The 25,054-nt window shown below is 41.8% G+C and overlaps 1 protein-coding gene across 7 annotated transcripts; it reads right to left on the bottom strand.

Annotated features, from left to right (window-relative positions):
* Positions 1-1,776: 1,776 nt before the first annotated feature.
* LOC109864459 (E3 ubiquitin-protein ligase rififylin) lies at positions 1,777-20,741 on the bottom strand. 7 transcript variants are annotated; one of them, XM_020452260.2, is made up of 8 exons: positions 20,494-20,741; positions 13,393-13,578; positions 10,743-11,144; positions 10,437-10,523; positions 7,081-7,294; positions 5,825-5,889; positions 5,105-5,128; positions 4,886-4,963 (listed from the first exon to the last, which is right to left on the bottom strand). In XM_020452260.2, the coding sequence occupies exons 2-6, from the start codon at positions 13,567-13,569 to the stop codon at positions 5,846-5,848; spliced, it is 924 nt and encodes a 307-aa protein (XP_020307849.1). In that variant the 5' UTR covers positions 13,570-13,578; positions 20,494-20,741; the 3' UTR covers positions 4,886-4,963; positions 5,105-5,128; positions 5,825-5,845. The 7 variants fall into 7 exon arrangements, with proteins under 7 accessions (XP_020307845.1, XP_020307844.1, XP_020307846.1 ...); XM_020452256.2 differs by lacking the exon at positions 5,825-5,889 and having other exon boundaries at positions 1,777-4,963; positions 13,393-13,613; positions 20,494-20,740; XM_020452255.2 differs by lacking the exon at positions 5,825-5,889 and having other exon boundaries at positions 1,777-4,963; positions 20,494-20,740.
* Between the last annotated feature and the right edge of the window lie 4,313 nt (positions 20,742-25,054).

The raw sequence follows: 25,054 nt of genomic DNA, 5'->3' as shown, positions 1-25,054 counted from the left end.
AAACGTATGTGTTCTGGCTTTTCAACCTCTGCCATATCATTGATTCAGAGCTATCTATCTAATAGAATACAGAAGGTGTTCCTTAATGGAAGCTTTTCTAATGTTCCAGTGCAGTGCAGTTGACTTTGCCCTTTACTCTTTTCTATTTTTACCAATGACCTGCAACTGGCATTAAACAAAGCCTGTGTGTCCATGCATGCTGATGATTCAACCCTATACGCATCAGCAACCACAGCCAGTGAAATCATTGAAAACCTTAACAAAGAGTTGCAGTGAGTTTTAGAAAGGGTGGCCAGTAATAAACTGGTGTTGAACATCTCTAAACCTAAGAGCATTGTATTTGGTACAAATCATCCCCTTAATTCTAGACCACAGCTAAATCTAATAAATGGTGTGGCAGTTGAGCAAGTTCAGGAATCTAAATTACTTGGTGTTACCTGGTCAAAACATATTGATTCAATGGTTGTGAAGATGGGGAGGTCTATCTGTGAAAGAAATAATTTCCTTTTTTTTACACCACACTCCACTCCAAGTCCTGTAGGCTCTAGTTTAAATGTTACATTTCTTGGAGTAAGTGTCCATTCATATGGTGAAGTGCTGCAAAGAAGGACCTAGCTGCAGCTTGCCAGAGTGGCCTGTTTTTGGTCTTCATTATAGTCAGAGGGCTAATATCGATACTATGCATGTCAGTCTCTCTTGGCTAAGAGTTGAGGAAAGACTGACTGTCACATCTTTTATAAGAAACCATGTTAAATTCCAAATTGTGTGCATAGTCAACTTACACACAGCACTGAAACACACACTTACCCCACCAGACATGCCACCAGTGGTCTTTTCACAGTCCCCAGGTCCAGAACAAATTCAAGGAAATGTACAGTATTATACAGAGCCATGTGGAACTCCCTTCCATCTCATATAGCGCAAGTGAACAGCAAACCTGGTTAAAAAAACAAAGCAACACCTCATGGCACAACGCCTCTCCCCCATGTGACCTACTTTTTGTGTGTATGTACACACACGCAGGTTAATGCTTTTAAATGTTTGTGAATTGTAAAGTCTTTTGTCTGTAATATACTACTTGTTATCGGACCCCAGTAAGTCTAGCTGTCGCCATTGGCATGTACCAGGATGTGGTTCACTCACTGTAACCTTGCATTCATTGCAAATTGAAAGTTTAGTATTTGTCCCTCTGTCCACAAAATTATTTGTTGTTAGACCAAATTGAGTGTTACATTTTGTGTTGAAAATGCATATACTGTTTGAATGCGTGAAAATGAAACCAGTCGCTGTCTGTCAAATCAAACAAAATACAAATACTTCAAATGATGTATGGTTACTCTGGCATGTCCTTGAGGGGCATAATAATGTGCATGACGTACTTCAGATCTGTAATAATCAATTGTATGTTCAAATATAAAAACGCTAAATCTAAGTTTGAATGCATTCCCAGAAAAAAAAGCATAGTTCAAACTGTGAAACACTGGGACTAAATAACTTATCCAAGACAAGTCCATTTGAAATACCTGATGGACTGCTTATGGAGCATCCAGCAACCTGCTCCACCCTCTCAAAGAGCACTACATTATAGTCAAGATCATTATAGGAATTTGAGATGTTCCCTTTAAGTGAGGTGAATTCCTGGGATTCCATCTTACCTAACATGCGCACACCACACCCCTAGCCATCAGACTGGATAAACCAGTTACCACTATTCATAATTGAATCTACTGTGAAACTCTCTGGATAAATAATAGGCCTCACATGAAGACAATGTGGAAATGTTCATCAGAAACATTTATCAGAAAGAAAAATAGGTCAAGTACACTTCCTTTCATCATACAATGCAGGTGTCCCAAAAGGCACCCTATCCCCTATATAGTGCACTATATGGGGGATAGGGTAGAATTTGGGACACAAGGGCACCATCTCAAATCCAGACTCCTTACTTATTCAATACAAAGCTACATTTTTTTAAATGTAGCTTAGTGCAATGTACACAGCTCTATCATCTCGACAATACACATTTTCCATCTAACCGAGCAAGCACACGATTTCACAAAGCTACATTATTTTCAAAAGTACAGTGTGTGCTCACTGTCATGAGTAAAGGTGCTGGTTTTTGAAGGCCACTTATTAAGAGTCAAACAATCTTTCATTATGTTCAGCTGGGATGGGAGGGACTGGAGGTTTAGCACCGGAGTATGCAAAAACACTCAACTACCTGTATTAATCGGAGTTATACTACCTATAGCTGATAATGGACAATGGATTGTTCAAGATACTTTCGCCATTGTTGAGCCTTTAGACTCATGCCAAACGGTTGCCAAGTTCCTCAACTCCACAATGATTTCATCCAGTTGAGCGCAGACTAGTTTAAATGAACCTCCTACTATGTAGTTGATACTTCATTTTTTTTAAATTATTTAACCTTTTACCATGTACATGTTTGTCTGTTGTTACATGCCTTTGTGTAAATCCCTTTGTGTACATTTTTTATAAAACGTTAATCAAATACAACCACCGACTGTTTCCACATTGCTGTCGCTCTAAGATGGCAACTCAGCGCGATGACGCATGTGCCAATTGAATCTCAAAAAGGAAACAGTCAGTTGTTGTATTTGGTTTTATTAAAAAGTATTCAGCAAACAATGAAAGGCATGCAACAGAGGACAAACATAGGTACACGGTAAGGGTTTAATGATTTAAAAAAATATCGACCTCATAGCAACTCGAAAGAGTCAGAGGTTAGTTTAAAAAAACGATAGTCCCATTGTGGAGTTAAGGTACTTGGCTAGCGAAATGGATGAGATGTCTTTAAGAGCTTTAACTTTCATCTTGGGCAATGCCAAAGATCTGCTTGTGCTTTCAACAACTCATCTTTTATGTATGTGTGTCATGACAACGCATATAGTGCACAACTAGTGAATTATATGCTTATGCACGACTAGATTTAGCTATACACCAGGCTATTCTGACATGGTTTATTTTGGTTTATTTAAAAAAATACAATAGCAAGTGTAAGGGCCTTTGGTCAATGTTGATGCTGAAAAATACAATGAGCAGTTGAGTATTGGAAGGATAAAGCACTTGTATATAGTTGGAATAGTGAAGGACCACTGATCCACATATTCTCTTCCACTGTCAGCATAAGTAGCCTGGTCCCCAGATCGGTTTGTGCTGTATAACCAAATCCTATGGTCGATGTCATGCAAAACCCTTGGTCGGAAGCCTCTGGTAGTAGTTCTGCCTTTGTGGTTTGTTGCGTTGGTCAGGACCTATCTGTCCCTCTTCACCTTCGCGGTCATCTCTCCTTGTGGTGTGTTGGTGTACGGCCCCCGTAGTGTCTTTCTACAAAGTATGCCAGATAGTGCCGTTTGCAGTGGAAAAAGGGCCTCTCCTTCAGGGAACTCTCGGTTTGACGTGACAATAACCATAGGAGTTGGCTATACAGCACAAACAGATCTGGGACCACGCTAAAACGTAAGCACTAAAACTGCGTGTCCACCTGATTCTACAGCAGAGGGATTGAGTGAACATCTGCAGGCTTTGCTTCATTGATAAACAATGTATGCAGTGTCTATGGGTTGGCTTTTACACTATACCACCACAGGGGGTTCCTGCTTTGCTAAGCGCAGAGTATCGACAAGACACATAGGGAAATCCTATGGATGTGTTCTCAGCTCAACCACTAATGTAAATGCTTTCCCTTTTACTGGGGTTCAACTCTTAACAGTTACATCAATCTAATCCATTATTAAGAGCACTTGGTGCTTATATATACACTGAACAAAAATATAAGCGCAACATGTTTCGTGTTGGTCCCATGTTTCATGAGCTGATTAAAAGATCCCAGAAATCTTCTCTCAAATTGTGCGCATAAATTTGTTTACATCCCTGAGGGTGAGCATTTTTGCCTTTTTCAAGCTAATCCATCCACCTGACAGGTGTGGCATATCAAGAAGCTGATTATACAGCATGATCAATACACAGGCGCACCTTGTGCTGGGACAATAAAAGGCCACTAACATTTGAGGAGTTTTTCTGTCTGTAATAAAAGCCCTTTGTGGGGGGACAAACTCATTCTGATCGGGTGGGCCTATGCCAACCCATGGCGGCACCCCTTTACAGAAATTTGAAATCTATGGTTTAGGGCCCAATGAATTTATTTCAGTAGACCAATTTCTTTATATGAACTGTAACTCGGCAAAATCTTTGAAATGTTTGTGTTTATATGCAGGTCTCCAAAGGAAAAATAAATAAATATGGTATTGCCTGTTTAATACAGGCACTCTCTTATTCTAATAATAAGACATATCCTTATCAGCTTGGGATATGAACTATAGAAGTCCAGTCAATAACAGTAGGAAGTGCCCATGTCCAGTCATTGGGTTTGTGTGGTTTATCAAAGGGATAATGAGGTTCACCTCACCTGTTCGTCCCTCCAACAGGAGGAACCACTACTCAGGGTCTCAAGGACCATCTGAGCAGTGGAGATCTGGAGGGAGAGGTGGTTAGTCTAGTCCCCTTAAACTCAACTCTGGATCTCAAAGCCAGTTCCACTGCTTTTTTAAATTGTTCCCCTCTAAATCCCAGACTGATTTAGACCTTGGACACCAGGTAGGTGCAATTAAGTATCAGGTAGAACAGAAAACCAGCTGGCTCCGGACCCCATAGGGTAAGAGTTTAATACCCCTCGTCTAGTCTATGGGTGGTAAGGCCACAAGAAGGAAGTCCCTTGTTTATTTACGGGAGGTGGGGGTGGGGTTCCCAAGGCTTGGGTCTCAGGATCTAAAGACATGAACGGCCCGCACCACATACTGCCTGCAGACGGGGCACTCGTTCATCCGCTTGCCACACTTGGTGCAGGTGACCATGTGGCCACACTCCAGCAGGACACAGTCAATGGGAGAGTCCATGCAGATCTTACACAGGTTCTCCTCCTGGCCAGGGGTACCGCTGGGGTCTGGGAGAAAGAAACAAGGGACAAAACACCATTACACACACACCTCATTAAATATTAGCTTAACCAGAGAGAGCTATAATACCTATAGCTGATCATTGGGAGCTTTGTATTGCATGAAGCACGGGGAGAAAATAAACTCACCTGTGCCGTCGTTTGTACTTGAAACTGGAGGGGGAAAAAGGAAAAAAAGCATGTTAAAAATGTCCTTGAATGATGCAATTCATTTTAAAAAATGTAATAAAATAAGCAAGATATTAAAATTAAGAAATGACCAGTTGTTCAACTAGATGTGAACCTTAGTAACAGTAAAACATTTCATTCGAGAGGTATTTCATTTGTTGCATGTGTCAAGCCTTAAAATCAGACATATCATTAGCCATATCATTAGACGCCTTTCCATGACTTTTTATGAAGTTGTGCAAACCTCAAATATATTGCTGTGCGGGTTGGGATAGCACTTCGCCATGGTGCCTGCAGCGTTGCTGCCTCGGTTGAAGTGGGTATCGGAGGGTCTAATAATTATATAAGTATTATAATTAGCCCCTACCCCCTCAATTTTGGGACACCTGTGAATATGGCAGAGGCGTGCGTGAACGAGCAAATCGAGGACTAAGGGAAGGCACTGGTTAGGGATTCAGCAACTGTTATTGACATTCATTCACTGTGGCGGGGACTGCATGTACTGAATGTCTTATGTGACATCCCCAAATGCAGTCTCATACCAGACCTCCATTATTGAATTGTAATAGGGTCTCACCGTATTACCTTGTTTGAGTACATTGTTTAAATTTAGAGGACAATCTCTATTTTTAAAGCAAATTGCATGTTATAGAACATTATACACTCATTTCTTATACTTACCCCAACCAGAGAATCCCTTCTTCATCCTCGTTGTGCAGTACAGGGGCTCTGAAAACAAACAAAAGCTCCAGAAACACCCAAATACGTCATTTTAGAAACTGAAAATCTCTCAGTATATTGATGCAAGTCTTTAGATGTTGTACACATAAAATTGTGTCATTCCAAACATTATCTGCAATGCTATATTCCATTTTGTTGCGACTCGAGTGATACCTCTCTGTCTATTCTAGCAGCAAGCTACACGGAAAATGGAACAGATGGATAGGGGAAACAGCTTGAGTCACACAAAACGGACATCTAATGACCTGCATCACTATACTGACCGCGTTGCTGTTTCTAAAAGGATGTATTTGGGTGTTTTTGGAGCATTTGTTCATGTTTTTCAGAGCCCCTAGTACTGCACAGCGAGGGTGAGGAAGTTAATCGCTGGTTGGGGTAAGTTTCTCAAAAACAAGTGAAATCTCAAAAAGTGCCTGAACCCTTCTATAACATTTATATCAAAAATATAGATTTGGTTGTAAAAAAGCTAACTTCTCCTTTAATTATCAGGTTTATCTGAGTGGCCAAGATGTTCGCTGACTTAGAAGGTATACCTCTACCATATCCACAAATTCACAACCAGCCCAGTGGCCTAGTGGTTAGAGTGTCTGACCTGAGATTGGAAGGTTCAATCCCCGCCCGAGTCAAAGGCTATAAAATTGACCCGATGTCTCTCTGCTTGGCACTCAGCATTTGGGAGAAGTATTTGGGTTAATTAAGGCCTAGTGATACACTAGCCTCCTGTCCAGGGGGTCTACTTGTACATTAAGCTGTCTCACACTAGAGACACAGGATCCTGCCCAATGGGCCGTTCAGACATACAGTAGGTGTTATTCACTAATCGATTGGGCAAGTGTTGGTGGTCATACAGGTGTAAAATATCTCACAGGATTCAATTAAACCAAGCTAAGTGAAAACAGTCCAAATAGGTGCCTCATTTTACTACAGTCCTCCTTTACATTTGAGTAATTTAGCAGACACTTATCCAGAACAAGTTACTATCTGGGGTGTATTTATTAGTGCAAGTAGTAAACCGTTTTCCAACAGAATTGATTTTCTTCAACAAAAAGTTATTTATTGGACAAATTCAGGTATGTTCCTCTCTGTTTCGTACTAGATCCCTCCAAGTTACGTCCTGTTTGATTCCCAGTTCAACTATGATGCCGGTAATGAAAACAACCATTTATCACAAATATTGCAGGTAAAACCTCCTTTACCCAGATGATTCTGGAGGTCCTTCTGGTCGTGGTAGAGGCGGGTGACCCTCTCCATTAGCTCCCACTTTTCGCAACAGCCCTTGTAGTTGACAAAGTTACGGGCCAGGATCTCCTTGAGCTGCCGGACGCTGAGGGCCTCGATGTCCTCTGCCACGGCCAGGTCGGACAGCGACGCCCTGCGGCCTGGCACCAGCACCTCCTCTGTGTCTGAGGACTGAGCAACATTACGACAAATCAAGGTTGCGTTCAATAGGGAAACATGTTGTGGAACGTTCAGATACATTGTGTTAAGTGCCTGTAAAACAGACATGCATTGATCTATAACTAACTATGAATAAGATTACATTGACGGGTGAAACTGATCCTAGATCAGCACTCCTGCTCTGAGACGCTTTATGAATACAGGGCTAGAACCTATAGCACAAGATTGATTATGGTTCTTTGAGATCTATCTCTAGGTCAACAAATAGTGTCATTCTGTGACAACACTAACTATCTTGTTTAGCTATCCCAACCCAAACTGTATTAAGAGGAACCGTGTCAGTCACATGGGGCTTTGACAGACAGTGCAGGGAATGACAACACGCCACATTACATGCCAAAGCTGATATCCATCAGTGGGGATAAGAATATATTACTGCTCAACTACAAGGGGAACATTCTGACAGACAGGTGAATAATGGGACACACTATGCAGACATGGGAAGCCAGCCATCAAACAATAAAACACGGCTTTACAATGGGACTCTGTCTGAGCACAAAGGCACTGGAAGGTCTAAAACAGTCACTAGCCGTATGTCCTACAGTATGATTAAACTAAGTATATTGAGTAGGCTTCTACACCAAAAAGTAAGCCAGTTTGACTCAAAAATAAACTCAAATCTATGTAGATACTGAATGCTCCTTTTCCTTTATTATCCTGGATAGTCACAAGGAATACTTTTTTTATATTGATAATTGTATTTTTCAACCAATCATTGAAAAATAGATATACATTGCATTCAGCATTTGGAAAAAGCCCCTCGATTTCTTCCACATTTCGTTACAGCCTTATTCTAAAATGGATTAAAATATTTTTTCCCCCTCATCAATCTACACACAATACCCAATGATGACAAAGCAAAAAGAGGGTTTTAGAAGTTTTTGCAAATGTATATCTATATATATTTTTTTTAAACGCAAACAAGTATTCAGACCCTTTACTCAGTACTTTGTTGAAGCACTTTTGGCAGTGATTACAGCCTCAAGTCTTATTGGCTCTGGCTGGGCCCCCATTCTGAGGTTCTGAGCACACTGGAGCAGGTTTTCATCAAGGATCTCTCTGTACTTTGCTCTGTTCATCTTTCCCTCAATCCTGACTAGTCTCCCAGTCCCTACCGCTGAAAAACATCCCCACAGCATGATGCTGCCACAACCATGCTTCACCGTAGTGCCAGGTTTCCCCCAGACGTGACGCATTGGTATTCAGGTCAAAGAATTCAATCTTGCTTTCATCAGACCGGATAATCTTGTTTCTCATGGTCTGAGATTCTTTAGGTGCCTTTTGGCAAACTCCAAGTGGGCTGTAATGTGCCTTTTACTGTGGAGTGGCTTCCGTCTGGCAACTCTACCATAAAGGCCTGATTGGTGGAGTTCTGCAGAGATGGTTGTCCTTCTGGAAGGAACTGTGGAGCTCTGTCCGAGTGACCATCGGGTTCTTGGTCACCTCCCTGACCAAGGCCCTTCTCCCCTGATTGCTCAGTTTGGCCGGGCGACCAGCTCTAGGAAGGGTCTTGGTGGTTCCAAACATCTTCCATTTAAGAATGATGGAGGCCACTGTGTTCCTGGGGACGTTCAATGGTGTAGAAATGTTTTAGTACCTTCCCCAGATCTGTGCCTCGACACAATCCTGTCTCGGAGCTCTACGGACAATGCCTTCAACCTCATGGCTTGGTTTTCGATCTGACATGCACTGTCAACTTTGGGACCTTGTATAGACAGGTGTGTGCCTTTCCAAAATCATGTCCAATATATTTAATTTACCACAGGTGAACTCCAATCAAGTTGTAGAAACATCTCAAGGATGATCAATGGAAACAGGATGGACCTGAGTTCAGTTTTGAGTCTTTTAGTAAAGGAATGAATACTTAAGTAAATAAGGTATGTGTTTTTATTTTTTTAATACATTTGCAAATATTTTTAAAAACCTGTTTTCGCATTGTCATTATGGGGTATTGTGTGTAGATTGATGAAGGAAAAATATAATTTAATACATTTTAGAATAAGGCTGTAACATAAGAAAATGTGAAAAAAGTCAAGGGGTCTGTGCAGATTTGCCAAAAAAGGTCAACTTGCTTAATTTAGTTAATATTTAACATAAGTCGTAGTAAAAAAACATTATCTTTCTGAGAAGGCTAGCCTTAAGAACTTCCTGCCAAAGCAGGTTATGGCCATCATAGTTAAAACACCTCTTGCATCAATGGAGGTCAAATCTGGTACATGTCATAGGCCTGTTCCACAGAAAGTTTGCTCTCATTCTGTGTGAATGAATACAGGTCCTGAGCTCAGATGGGTCTCAGAACCTGCTTAGGTTGCTAGATAGTTTTTTGTTGTTATGTGTGCCCTACACATAACAACAAAAAACTATCTAGCAACCTAAGCAGGTTCTGAGACCCATCTGAGCTCAGGACCTGTATTCATGAAGTGTCTCAGAGTAGGAGCCAAGACGTGTGAAATACTTAAGTTGTGAAGTGGTGAGATTCCTGACAGAGGTAAGCATAGGGCAGAAAGTAATTGACTAGGTCAACCAGAAAATCACATTTCTGACCAGAAAAGACACATTTCTAGATAAAGGGACCACCAGTAATTTAAACACTTCTACAAGGCATGGTTAATGTTGAGAGCCAAGTGTAAACCCCTCTGCGCTAGTGGATAATTATTAGTGTATATTTGCTCTTTTGTAAACATTTAAATATTTGGACACTATGATCGAATGAATGTGCCCATGTCACTTGTTTTTGTCCTGCAGCCCTTGCCTACCAATAGAGGACCATAATGGAAACAAGACTCAGCTATTTTGGTATATGTATCTATTTTTATGCATTTTAACATCAAATAAAATCAAGTGCTGATCTAAAAATCAGCTATTGTTTTGTATTTTAGACTAATGAATCAGGGGGGAGCTGATCCTAGATCAGCACTCCTACTCTGAGATGCTTTATGAATACAGGCCCAGAACTAATGAGAGGAAGCCTATCGCTGCTATAGTAGTACCATGGCTAGGGCCAAGAGTTTTTCTTCACCATGTGACCCAACCAGGAACAACTCCTGGCCCTAACAATGGCAACGCTTTCAAGATCAGGGTCAGTCTGTAGTACCTGCAGCTCCTGCTCTCCCTGCAGCTCTGTATCTCCCTCAGTGTTCAGTGGCTCCTCAAGACCCGAGGACACCAACACAGACACGGTCTACGAGCAGAAACCCACCACACACCCAAAACACTACATTAGCGAGCTAGAGTTAGCCATACTCTAACTAGGAGAAGCCACACCGAAGGTTAGTTATCCATTCTCAAGCTATTGCTACGCAACACAAAAGGTGAGGTTATGGACAAAACTGTAAATGAATGGTTGACAGAAACAGGGGTAAGGGGTGGTATGGCGGGTTCTCCTGGGTTTGGGCCTCACCTGACTGTCCTCCTGAGTGGGTGGCGGCTGTGAAGGGGCATGGTCTGTGGAGGTGGATTCGGGGTGTGTAGAGGGTGTGGTGGTGGTGGGGTGTGCTGGAGGAGGAGTTGTCTCATGCTGGGTGGCGGTTTGGGTCAGAGGGTTTACGATTGGGCCAGAGAGTGACTGTGTCTGCTGTCCCAGGACCAGCTCCACCAGTTCCTCTTTCTCACGGCACATCTGCGTTGAGACCTTGTGCAGGTGGAGGTAGTCGCGCAGGTCCTTCACCTTGACCTTCATCAGCTCGGTGCGATCGAAAAGTGTGCCGTGGAACCGCTGGCAGGTGTGGCAAAGGCGTGGACGGGGCTCAAGCTGGGCCGAACACCTGCCGCAGTAGTTATTCTTGCAGTCCATGCAGACATGCTGCGGGGGAGAGGAGACCGACACACAATGACTGTCAATCATGTGTCTGCTAGCTTATTTTCCCTCCCTGGCCGTAACAATTCAACTTTCACAAACCAGTACATTACTGCACCAGAAGAGTTCCTTTTAAAATTTGTCCCAGATTATGCTCCGACCTGACACTGACAACGTAATGCCTGTCATGACGTGGCCCATGACGTGGCCCGTATAGATTTTGGCTTCCCCCTCTCTCACTCTCTCCTACACCCAGGTTCTGTTATCTCAGGTCGTAAATTCCTGGAGGAGACTCTCTCCCCTTGGCCATGCAGTATGGAGAGACCACAGAGTGAACAAACGATTTCACGTGGCAAAACTCCTAAATCCCCAAAATGGGAAAATGAAACAAAATGTCCACTTGTGAGAAGGTGGGAATGTTCCATAGACACTTAAAAATGGGTATGATAAGTGTGTTTCATTTGGTGACCTCAGAGGACAGGAAACACACATAACTATATCTCTGAATATGTACATTTATCAATTATGGGGTTTGCATTTAATTATTGTATAAAATGAATGAGTAGAGATGAAACTATTTATGAAATTATGTAATATGATGTTAAACCTTGAATGTGAGAGAATTGTATTCCCTTTAAAGTTTAACTAAGTCATTGGCCTGCCCCCGTGAGCACAGACATGATCAGGCGACATGATCAGGCATCCTAAGAAAATCCTCTTAATACTGAGGAAATCCACAGTGTAAGCTGTGATTGCGAATAGTTGAGACCAGGCGTACCTCGGTGGAAACTGAGGTGGCACAAGTTTGAATTTAGACTAAGCAAACCCACAGCGTGAGCTGTGATTGCGAATAGTTATTGAATTCCTAACCATACTACATGGAAGCATTGGCTACACAGCTGGAAATGGTTAAACTCTGAGACTATCGATCCCTACAGAATAAGAGTAAATCTTAGATACTAATTACTAGTCTGCAGCTAGAAATTACGTGAACCTGGGATGCAAAGACAGACAACTGCCGAAACATCTATGCTATGAGAACATTTCTGTACGGTACTCTGAAGTATCCATTCTAACCATGAAAGACTGATCTTCAGGAAAGCTGAGAGAGAGAAAGAGACAAGGATGAACTGACTCTCCAGCAGACGGACCGGATTCCAACAGAAAAGATCACAACACATGGGTGTAAATATATATATTGATTGCAGTTATTCCCAAATGAGTGAGCATTCATGTGCAAAGGATTAGCATTTCAACTAATATAATTATATTAGTACTGTGTGTAATGATCCCTCTGGTCTTTTCCGCTTCCACACCCAATTCCCTTTGTCCACCAAGCAATCATATCGGCTTGGCCCACTAGGGAATCTTCCCTATCATTTGTTAGTAACATATCTAATGTTTGTTTGCTTATGCATTTCTGTGATTATTTAGTTAGTTAGTAAATAAATGATTAAGCCAAATGGTATATGGATGATTTATAGTAAAGGCTGGGTTCGTGCAGATAACCAACAATTTACGATGTTTGAAATGAGACGGACGGGAGGTAAATAATAATTCATTAATAAGAAGACTAATTGATCCGATATTGAAATATCTGAAGAGTTATATTAGGAAAATTATAACTTTGTAATCTGAAGATTTTCCTTGGTGCCCCGACTTCCTAGTCAATTACATTTATACGATTCATTTTAATCATGTACTAATAATTGATTTGATAAAGTCTTCACTTTTAATGATGCCAAAGACACAACGCCTAGATATTGAAGACCAAGAAGCATATATGCTCTTCTTGTTCAAATTTTGCCCTGAGGGCGGTTCAGGTACAGAAAAGTACATAACCATTGCATTAGTTTCACCCTTTTCATGCATCCACCAGATAATGGAGGTATTGAAAGTTGTGGGAAAATCTAAGAGCTGGATACTCAAGAGTCAAGCCTTGAGGTCTGACGTATTGCTGGTTCTCTTTTCTCTGCAAGCTATCTATTCCGGTAGACTTCTAGTCATTGCGCTAACGTTAGTTAGTATGGGCTCACAAAACTACCTCTAACGTCATTCATACTGGACAGAGAGACATACAAATGCTATCAATGCGTTCACCTGACTCTTGGTAAGTATAAATTGCCAGAATCTTGCAAAATCCCTTTAATCAATGTTGATCAATTTCTAATTGGCCAGGTCTGAATCAACCACTGATTACAGAAGATGAAAAACCTGCAGTGCTATAGATCTCAAAGTCCGGGGTTTTAGGTACCTTTCTGGCTAGGGTGACGAAGCGGCTTCCGCAGGCTTTGCACGTGTGGTCCGGGAGTGGGGGCGACGGGTAGTTGCTGTAGCCTGAGTTAGTATAGGCCTGGTGACGCGTGCGGCTGTTGCTCTCCTCCACCGTAGCAGTGTCCAAACATAACCAGTTACAGCAGGACGCCCACATGCTCCACACCTGGAAACACAACGACTCTTAGATGGGCTCCCCACCTGGACACACACACACGTGTTAAGCGTTAAGATGTATAGAGTGGGTTAGGGGAGACAGACCAGACTAAAGAGTTTTGGGGAGAAAAAGAAAAGAATAAGGAGTGTAGAGGTTTTGAATAGGTAAGATCATGAACAGAGTGAGTGAGTAGTGAGTGACTAAAGAGTCAGGGTATGTTTGAGTTGGACAAACTTGAGAGAAATTTGAAGGGCATGAGCCAGGGCTGGGGTGGTGCAGTGAAGAAAGAGCTGTAAGAGGGGTTGAAGAGCTAGGCTAGGCTATAAGAAAAACAACTGAAGTGCTGATGTTACAGTGCAGTGGTGCGGCGGTATTATGTTGGGACGCCCAACGTCGTATAGGGCTCAATCAATGACACTGGAATTGTAATCGAAATGAGAGATCTGCAGTGAATGGCGGTGGCCTCAAACTTTTGTCAGTAAGGAGACCAGGCAGCTGAATTTGTCTACCAGAAGTAGGGCTCCCATCATTAATTCAGAGCTTGTTCGCAGTCAGAGCTGCAGGAGCACAGGCTGGCAACACTGTTCTTGATGGAGTGACATCCTATCTCCCAAACATGAACAAAGGAAGCCAAACTGTAGTCTCCACTCCAGGGCCCATAAAATGTTATTTGTCACATGCCTCGTAAACAACAGGTGTCGACTACCAGTGAAATGCTGGTATAATAATAATAGAAAATAATCATAATAGAAAAGTAAAACATGTAATAATAAATACACAATGAGTAACGATTACTTGGCTATATACATGGGGTACCTGTACCGAGTCAATGTGCATGGATATGAGGTAATTGAGGTAGATATGTACATATAACTAGGAATAAAGTGACAGATAAAACAGTAGCAGCGTTGGTGAGGAGTCAAAAGTGCAAAAAGGGCCAATACCGATTATCCGGGTAGCTAGTTGTTTAACTATTTAAACTAACTGTTTAGCAGTTTTATGGCTTGGGGGTAGAAGCTGTTTAGGGTCCCGTAGGTTCCAGACTTTCCATGCAATAGCAGAGCGAATAGTCTATGACTAGGGTGGCTGGAGTCTGACAATTTTTGGGGGACTTCCTTTGACATTGCCTGGTATAGAGGTCCTGGATGGCAGGGAGCCTGGCCCGTGATGTACTGGGCCATACGCACTAGCCTCTGTAGAGCCTTGCGGTCGGATGCCAAGCAGTAGCCATACCAAGCGGTGATGCAGCCAGTCAAGATGCACTCAATAGCGCAGCTGTAAAACTTTGAGGATCTGATGGCCCATGCCAAATCTTTTCAGCCTCCTGGGGGGGGGGGGGCATTGTAGTTCCCTCTTCACAACTGTGTTGGTGTGTGTGGACCAAGATAGATCCTTAGTAATGTGGACACTACAGCCCAGTCGATATGGATGGGGGTGTGCTCGGCCCTCCGTTTCCTGTAGTCCACAATCAGCTCCTTGGTCTTGCTGACATCGAGGGAGAGATTGTTGTCCTGGCAGTGTCTCTGACCTCCTCCCTTAAGGCTGTCATCGTCATCAATGATCAGGCCTGCCACCGTCATGTGGTCGACAAACTTAATGATGGTGTTTGAGTCGTGCCCGGCCACGCAGTTGTGGGTGAACAGGGAGTACTAGAGGGGACTTGGGTTAGGGGAAAATGTGCAAGTTTTAAAGTGACACAATAACTGTTAGCCACGGTGCCAGCTAAAGATGACATGCAGGAGCTTGCAGGGATTTGTAGTCTTGCATGATGTCTACATTGACGCTAATGTGTATTTTCGAATCAGGGTAAATAGAGCCGAAAATATTGATAAAAGTCGCCTTGTCTGAGAGAGATTGACATGGTAATCAAAACGTTACGCCAGGGTAAGCCTACACAAAACACAGCCTAAAAGACGTCAGGAAGTCCAAGATCCAGTTGCAGAGGGAGGGGTTCAGTCCCAGGGTACTTATTTTAGTGATGAGCTTGGAGGGCACTACGGTGTTGAATGCTGAGCAGTAGTCAATGAACAGCATTCTCACATAGTTGTTCCTCTTGTCCAGGTGGGATAGGGCAGTGTGGCGTGCAATAGAGATTGCATCATCTGTGGATCTGTTGGGGCGGTAAGCAAATTGGGAGTGGGTGTAGGGGGTCTGGGATAAAGGTGTTGATGTGAGCCATGACCAGCCTTTCAAAGCATTTCATTGCAACAGTTGTGAGTGCTTCGGGGCGATAGTCATTTAGACAAGTTACCTTGGCGTTCAGCATGAGTGCTGGGATCAGGTCCCACTGTCCATGCAATATTTAAGCAATAAGGCCAGAGGAAGTGTGATATATGCCCAATATACCACAGCTAAGAGCTGTTCTTAGGCACGCTGCAACACAGTGTGCCTGGATACAGCAATTAGCCGTGGTATATTGGCCAAATACCACAAACCCCAGAGGTGCCGTACTGCTATTATCAACTGGTTAGCAACGTAATTACAGTTAAAAGTAATTTGTTGTCATACACGTAGTATACGGTCTGATATACCATGGCTTTCAGCCAATCAGGTCTGATATACCATGGCTTTCAGCCAATCAGCATTCAGGACAGGAACCACCCGTTTTATAATATTCATTTTGATCTAAAAGGTCAAACAGATCCTAGATCAGCACTCCTACTCTAAGACACTTTATAAACACATACAGACCCATACAGCATGTAAGGTGAGGTCTACTAACTAGGCTTTGGCAACACCCTCAATCTCTAATGAATTTACGATAGGATTTATATGTTTTTTCTGAGGCGTAGGTCAGGGTAGCCCAAGATGGACCTTAACTAGGCTAAGTGTATGTTATTTTCAGGTAGACTGGCTCTGGCAGCCAAAACAGCCAAATACTCCATCTAAACATGAATGGCGCAGGGGAGTATGGCTAACGTTTTATATGCTCCCAACCAACTGTTATTTTTATTTTTTTTGCATTGTTTGTAACTTATTTTGTACATAATGTTTTTGCAACCATCTCTTATGACCAAAAATAACTTCTGGACATCAAGAACAGCGATTACTCACCACGAACGGGTAGAAGCTTTTTCCTTTAACCGCTAATGACTCCCCATCCCACATGAGGGTGCGTAATCATCGCCTGACACTAATTAGCATAACGCAACGGACATAAATATTCCTAGAAAATATTCCTATTCATGAAAATCACAAATGAAATATATTGAGACACAGCTTAGCCTTTTGTTAATCACCCTGTCATCTCAGATTTTCAAAATATGCTTTACAGCCAAAGCTAGACAAGAATTTGTGTAAGTTTATCGATAGCCTAGCATAGCATTTTGTCCAGCTAGCAGCAGGTAACTTGGTCACGGAAATCAGAAACGCAATCAAATTAAATTGTTTACCTTTGATGAGCTTCGGATGTTTTCACTCACGAGACTCCCAGTTAGATAGCAAATGTTCCTTTTTTCCCAAAATATTATTTTTGTAGGCGAAATAGCTCCGTTTGTTCTTCACGTTTGGCTGAGAAATCGCCCGGAAATTGCAGTCACAAAAACAGCGAAAAATATTCCAAATTAGCTCCCTAATATCGACAGAAACATGGCAAACATTGTTTATAAATCAATCCTCAAGGTGTTTTTCAAATATCTATTCGATAATATATCCATCGGGACAATTATTTTTTCAGTAGGACCGATTGGAGTAATGGCTACCTCTGTATTTTACACGAGAATCTCTCTGGGAGCATCAGGTGACCACTTGCGCAATGTAGCCGCTTACGGGTATTCTTCAACATAAATGCGTAAAACTACGTCACAATGCTGTAGACACCTTCGGGAATACGGAGAAAGAGTAATCTGGTTGATAGCCCATTCACTACTCAATAGGGACGCATAGGAACGCAGCGGTTTCAAAACATGAGGAACTTCCGGATTGGATTTTTCTCAGGCTTTCGCCTGCAACATCAGTTCTGTTATACTCACAGACAATATTTTTACAGTTTTGGAAACTTTAGAGTGTTTTCTATCCTAAGCTGTCAATTATTTGCATATTCTAGCATCTTGTCCTGACAAAATATCCTGTTTACTACGGGAATGTTTTTTTTTCTTCAAAAAATGAAAATACTGCCCCCTAGTCACAACAGGTTTTAATGAGTCCGACATGAAGGATATACTGTTTTCCCGGGAACAGGCCCAAATCCCAGTCATTTGCGTGAAGAGAAGACAGAGAAAAAGGGGGTGAAGGTCAGGCTGCCTTCTGAGAATTCGTAGGCGAGCGAGTAAACCCCCACTTGCATCCGTTCTATTGGCCAACGTGCAATCATTGGAAACTAAAAATCAATGACTGTAATATCTTATGTTTGGCTGAACGACGACATGAATAACATACAGCTGTGGGGTTTTACACTGTATCGGCAGGATAGAACAGCAGCCTCTGGTAAGACAAGGGCTGGAGGTCTATGTATATTTATAAACAACAGCTGGTGCACAATATCTAAGGAAGTCTCAAGGTTTTGCTCGCCTGAGTTCATGATAAGCAGTAGACCACACTATCTACCTAGAGAGTTTATATCTGTATTTTCCGTAGCTATCTACATACCATCACAGACCGATGCTGGCACTAAGACTCACTCAATGAGCTGTACACCGCCATAAGCAAACAGGAAAATGCTCATCCAGAGGAGGCGCTCCTAGTGGCCGGGGACTTTAATGCAGGGAAACTTAAATCTGTTTTACCTCATTTCTAAATGTGCTGGCAAAGCATCAATACAGGACTAAGATTGAATCATACTACACCAGCACCGACACTCGCCGGATGTGGCAGGGCTTGCAAACTATTACAGACTACAAAGGGAAGCACAGGTGAGAGCTGCCCAGTGACACAAGCCTAGCAGATGAGCTAAATTACTTCCATTCTTGCTTCGAGGCAAGTAACACTGAAACATGCATGACAGCATCAGCTGTGCCGTACGAATGCGCGATCATGCCCTCCGCAGCTGATGTAAATAAGACCTTTAAACAGGTCAACATTCACAAGGCCGCAGGACAAGACAGATTATCAGGACATGTACTCCGAGCATGCGCTGACCAACTGGCAAGTGTCTTCACTGACATTTTCAACCTCTCCCTGTCTGTAATACCAACATGTTTCAAGCAGACCACCATAGGTTGTTATGAAAACTTGAAATCAGCCCTAATTAATAGGCCATGACGATTAATTGGTCGACCTCTAGCCAGGATAACAACCTCTCCCTCAACGTGATCAAGACAAAGGAGATGATTGTGGACTACAGGAAAAGGAGGACCGAGCACACCCCCATTCTCATCGACGGGGCTGTAGTGGAGCAGGTTGAGAGCTTCAAGTTCCTTGGTGTCCATATCACCAACAAACTAACATGGTCTAAGCACACCAAGACAGTCGTGAAGAGGGCACGACCAAACCTATTCCCCCTCAGGAGACTTTAAAGATTTGGCATGGGTCCTCAGACCCTCAAAAGGTTCTGCAGCTGCACCATCCAGAACATATGACTGGTTGCATAACTGCCTGGTATGGCAACTGCTTCGCCTCTGACCGCAAGGCACTACAGAGGGTATTGCGTACGGCCCAGTACATCACTGGGGGGCTTCTAAACAGCTTCTACCCCCAAGCCATAAGACTCCTGAACAGATAATCAAATGGCTACCCAGACTATTTGCTTTGCCCCCCCCTTTACTCAACTGCTACTCTCTGTTATTATCTATGCAGTCACTTTAATAACTCTACCTACATGTCCATATTACCTCAATTACCCCGCACATTGACTCTGTACCAGTACCCCCTGTGTATAGCCTCACTATTATTATTTTACTACTGCTCTTTATTTCTGTGTTACTTGTATTTCTTTAAACTGCATTGTTGGTTAAGGGATTGTAAGTTAGACCTTACAGTGAAATGCTTACCTGTTGTATTTGGCGCATGTAACAAATACAATTTGATTTGACTCTCATTTGCAATACAGTTCTAGTGACATTAAGCCCAATTACTTTCATATCACATCAAAATAATTTCACAGACGCAAAATAGAGACACTGTAATTTGTTTTAACCGGCTTTATCACAGTTGCTGCAGACTGTAGTTTTCAGGTAGTCCCTCTTTCTTCCAAACACGCGCTATAACGCGGATATATGGCGGTGTGGGAACACTAACCATATAAAAAAAAAGGTGTAACGTTTTTTAAAAACATTTTCTCGCTGATATGAACGATAAGTTATTTATGCTTCCGTGCCGCAAGCGAAGCGTCCGAGCGTCGGGGCTCTTAACAAAACCCCGCATGGTAGAAGACGCTTCGACCAACGACTAGTGTAATGTAATGGAACTTCGAGTTAGAAGTAGACTTCTCACAAATCCACACAGCAAGTTTGTCTCAACAGTCACAGTTCACACTACAATATGCTTTACGTATACAGTTCAAATACCTAGTCAGTTAGGTTCACTGGACAATTTCATTACACTGTCAGAAAAAAATTACAGGGTCTCAAGGTCCAAAATAAAAGGCATAACGTTACAGTAATACGGTCCAAAATCAAAACCAATATAGCCACCCTTATGTAGTTAACGTTAGCCACGACACTCAGAACATGGCACATAACTAAAACACTCAAAACAGTGGTGGGGATGTCCCCGTACATATGGACACGCCGTCATCTTCGCAAGTAAATATTCAGCAAGACTGGAAAAAAGCAGACTCGAAATCAATGTAACGTTACCTATTCATCTGATGTTGTCAGGCACTTTGGTTCACTGCCTTGCGTTAGCAATACATTTGAGCTGTACAGATACTAGCGAACGCATAACCTTTGCCCATAATAGCTGGCTAGCAAACTTAACGTTAGTAGCTAGCCAGCTGCTGCTAACTGGAAGTCTTTATCGAGTGGAAATGATCAACATTATAGCTACCTGGTTCAGGTAGCCCGGGGTCGTAAGCGCCTGCTAGAAGCAGCTGGCAAGTAGCTCGCTAGCGGTTGGATGACTTTTGTGGAGCTAATGTTCCCCGACATTCACACAATTACAAGGAATAACTCCCAAGTTCGTTGAAGTGAAACAGGAAGAAAGTGCTTCTAGCCAGTGACACTCCCCCGGACAGTTTCAATCGCGGATGTGGGTGCACGTACATTTCGAATCATTGCTAGTTGAAGAGGTTGAATGCATACACACGCACGAAAGTTTTTTTTATCAGTTTTGCATTTTATTTCCAAGGAAGTGGCGTCCTCTGGTGGACACGAATAAAACGATGGGGAATAATTATTAAAGCGTCCCCAACAACTTCAATGTATTACATGCTATCAATTACATTGCAAATCAACATCAAACCTCGTAAACCAATTTGTTTATCCGGAATGTATCTGCCACTATTTGATTGTAGCAGTTAAACATAGAACTGTAAAGGATGATTATGACATGTATATCGCCATCATATGATAGCGATACACATGTGATAATCATCCTTTACAGTTCATTAAGTATTCATACCCCTTGACTTATTCCTTCCATATTTTATTTTTACAGCCTGAATTCAACATTTATTAAATTGATTTGTTTCTCACCATCTACACACAATACCCCATAATGACAAAGTGAAAACATGTTTTGAGAAATTTTAGCGTTTACCAAAATATCTAATTTATTTAAGTATTCACACGCCCTGAGTCAATACTTTGTAGAAGCATCTTTGGCAGCGATTACAGCTGTGAATCTTTCTGGGTAAATCTCTAAGAGCTTTACACACTTTACAACATGTGCCTATTATTATTTTCAAAATTCTTCAAGCTCTGTCAAATTGGTTGTTGATCATTACTAGACAACCATTTTGAGGTCTTGCCATAGATTGTCAAGTAGATTTAAGTCAAATCTATAACTTGGCCACATTTACTTGCACCTTGGTAAGCACCTCCAGTGTAGATTTGGCCTTGTGTTTTAGGTTATTGTTCTGCTGAAGGTGAATTCATCTCCCAGTGTCTGGTGGAAAGCTGACTGAACCAGGATTTCCTTTAGGATTTGGCCTGTGCTTAGCTCCATTCCGCTTATTTTTTATCCTGAAAAACTCCCCTGTCCTTTACAATTGTAAGCATACCCGTAACATGATGCAACCACCATTATTCTGGAAAATATTGAGAGTGGTAATGGAGAGAGGTATTTTCCCCCAAACATATATTTGTATTCAGGTCAAAAAGTTAATGCTTTGCCACATTTTCTACAGTATTGCTTTAGTGCCTGGTTGCAAACAGGATGCATGTTTTGGATGTCACAAAGTGCTTCTACATCTGCATTACTTGCTGTTTGGGGTTTTAAGCTGGCTTTCTGTATAAGCACTTTGTGACATCTCTTGTAAAAAGGGCTTTATAAATATAATTGATTGATTTGGAATATTTTGTATTCTGTACATGCTTCCTTCTTTTCACTGTCAAGTAGGTTAGTATTTTGGAGTAACTACAATGTTGTTGATCACATCCTCAGTTTTTCTCCTATCACAGCCATTAAACTTTGTAACTGTTTTAAAGTCACCATTGGGCTCATGGTGAAATCACTGAGTGGTTTCCTTCCTCTCTGGCAACGGAGTTAGGAAGGACGCCTGTATATTTGTAGTTACTGGGTGTATAATTAATAGCTTCATGCTCAAGGGGATATTCAATGTCTGCTTTTTAAATGTTTTACCCATCTACCAATACTGTAGGTGCCTTTCCCTGCCCGACTGAGGGATGTTACAGATAATTGTATGTGGGGTACTGAGATGAGGTAGTCATTCAACAATCATGTTAAACACTATTGCACACAGAGTAAGTCCATGCAAACTTTTGACTTTTGCACATTTTTACTCCTGAAATTTAGGCTTGCCATAACAAAGGGGTTGAATACTTATTGACTCAAGACACTTCAGCTTTTCATTTTCTATTAATTTGTCAAATTTGAGAAACATAATTCCACGTTGACATTGTGTGTAGCCAGTGACAAAACCTCTCAATTTAATCCGCTTTAAATTAATTCTGTAAACACAACAAAATGTGGAGGAAAAAGTCAAGGGGTGTGAATACTTTCTGAAGGCACTGTATGCAGTGTTTCTAAGTGAGCCTGAACGTATATGTGTGGTCTGGATAGTTTTCCCCTTGATCTCCTATGTCACAGTTGGAGAGTTGGTGGTGACTTTTCTCCAACTGCAAAGGGGGATAAACCGATTTGTGTATAAGTCATCATAGCCAACTATAACAGAGGATGTCAATGTACTGAACATAATTTGGCTGCAAGCACTCACCCTCTTTCACATTCTCACCCGCTTTCACATTCTCTATTTGGCTCGCTTTTGTGTCAGGAATTCTGAGTTGGTGTAAACTATGAAGTAAAAGAGAGATGGTTTCTAAGATATTTATGGTCTATCTATTGTTTAGATAACCCTTGTTTCCAATATTTATTAAGGTGTCATTGTTAAATTGCTTCATTACTGCCATGAATATCGCGGAAACACTGTAAAAAAGGTATAGTATTCTCAGTAAATCAGGTGATGCAACCGTGAGTAATGTTGAGTATGCCGCCCTAAAATGTAAGCCTAATGCAAGGAGGGTTATTAGATACCCCAGCCTTCAATACCCATAGCAACTATGTGAGATAATTAAAAAGCAAAACTTCTGATGGAGTAAAATAAAATGTGTAGAAAATAAAGACAAACTCAAAAACCATGGCACAGTTTAGTCATGTTTCTTATAGCATGAATACAAAAGGTATCTTGTGCCAAGTTTGAGTACACTGAATTCAAAGTAATACAAACTCTCATCCATTTGTATATTGGTTAAGTGTTAATTTAAGACATCTCATTAATTGAAAATATCCTGAACCAACTGGTCAAACCCTCCACTGACACAGTCATTAACCACAGTCAAAGTGAAAAGCTGATCAGTGCTGACATTTCCATGATTTATCTGGATCCTGACAGATTGGGGTTGGGTGAACACGCGGTAAAGTCGCATATACAGTTGAAGTCGGAAGTTTACATACCCTTTAGTCAAATTCATTTAAACTCAGTTTATCACAATTCCTGACATTTAATCATAGTAAAAATTCCCTGTCTTAGGTCAGTTAGGATCACCACTTTATTTTAAGAATATGAAATGACAGAATAATTGTAGAGATAATTATTTATTAAGCTTTTGTTTCATTCATCACATTCTCAGTGGGTAAGAAGTTAACATACAATTAGTATTTGGTAGCATTGCCTTTAAATTGTTTAACTTGGGTCAAACGTTTTGGGGAGCCTTCCACAAGCTTCCCACAATAAGTTTGGTGAATTTTTGCCCATTCCCCCTGACAGAGCTGGTGTAACTGAGTCAGGTTTGTAGGCCTCCTTGATTGCACACGCTTTTTCAGTTCTGCCCACAAATTCTCTATAGGATTGAGGTCAGGGTTTTGTGATGGCCACTCCGATACCTTGACTTTGTTGTCCTTAAGCCATTTTGCCACAACTTTGGAAGTATGCTTGGGTTTATTGTCCATTTGGAAGACCCATTTGCAACCAAGATTTAACTTCCTGACTGAGGTCTTGAGATGTTGCTTCAATATATGCATGTCATTTTCATACCTCATGATGCCATCTATTTTGTGAAGTGCACCAGTCCCTCCTGCAGCAAAGCACCTCCACAACATGATGCTGCCACCCCCGTGCTTCACGGTTGGGATGGTGTTCTTCGGCTTGCAAGCATCCCCCTTTTTCCTCCAAACATAACGATGGTCATTATGGCCAAACAGTTATATTTTTGTTTCATTAGACCAGGACATATCTCCAAAAAGTATGACCTCTGCCCCCATGTGCAGTTGCAAACCGTAGTCTGGCTTTTTTTATGGCGGTTTTGGAGTAGTGGTTTCTTCCTTGCTGTGCGGCCTTTCAGGTTATGTCGATATGGGACTCATTTTACTGTGGATAAAGATACTTTTGTACCTGTATCCTCCAGCATCTTCACAAGGTCCTTTGCTGTTGTTCTGGGATTGATTTGTACTTTTTGCAGCAATGTACGTTCATCTCTAGGAGACAGAACATATGTCGGCTGCCTGGTCCCAGTGTTTATATTTGCGTACTATTGGTTGTACAGATGAACGTGGTACCTTCAGGCATTTGGAAATTGCTCCCAAGGATGAACCAGACTTGTGGAGGTCTACAGTTATTTTTCTGAGGTCTTTGCTGATTTCCCCATGATGTCAAGCAAAGAGGCACTGAGTTTGAAGGTAGGCCTTGAAATACACCCCCAGGTACACCTCCAATTGACTGAAATGTCAATCAGAAGCTTTTAAAGCCATGGCATAATTTTCTGGAATTTTCCAAGCTATTTAAAAAGGCAGTCAACTTAGTGTATGTAAACTTCTGACCCACTGGAATTGTGATACAGTGAATTAAAAGTCTAAACAATTGTTGGAAAAATTACTTGTAGATGTCCTAACCGACTTGCCTAAACTATAGCTTGTGAACAAGACATTTGTG

The sequence above is a fragment of the Oncorhynchus kisutch genome, linkage group LG19, assembly GCF_002021735.2.
Source record: "Oncorhynchus kisutch isolate 150728-3 linkage group LG19, Okis_V2, whole genome shotgun sequence".
Taxonomy (NCBI): domain Eukaryota; kingdom Metazoa; phylum Chordata; class Actinopteri; order Salmoniformes; family Salmonidae; genus Oncorhynchus; species Oncorhynchus kisutch.
Note: the sequence above shows the minus strand (reverse complement) of the source record. Positions and strands in the feature narration are given on the sequence as shown.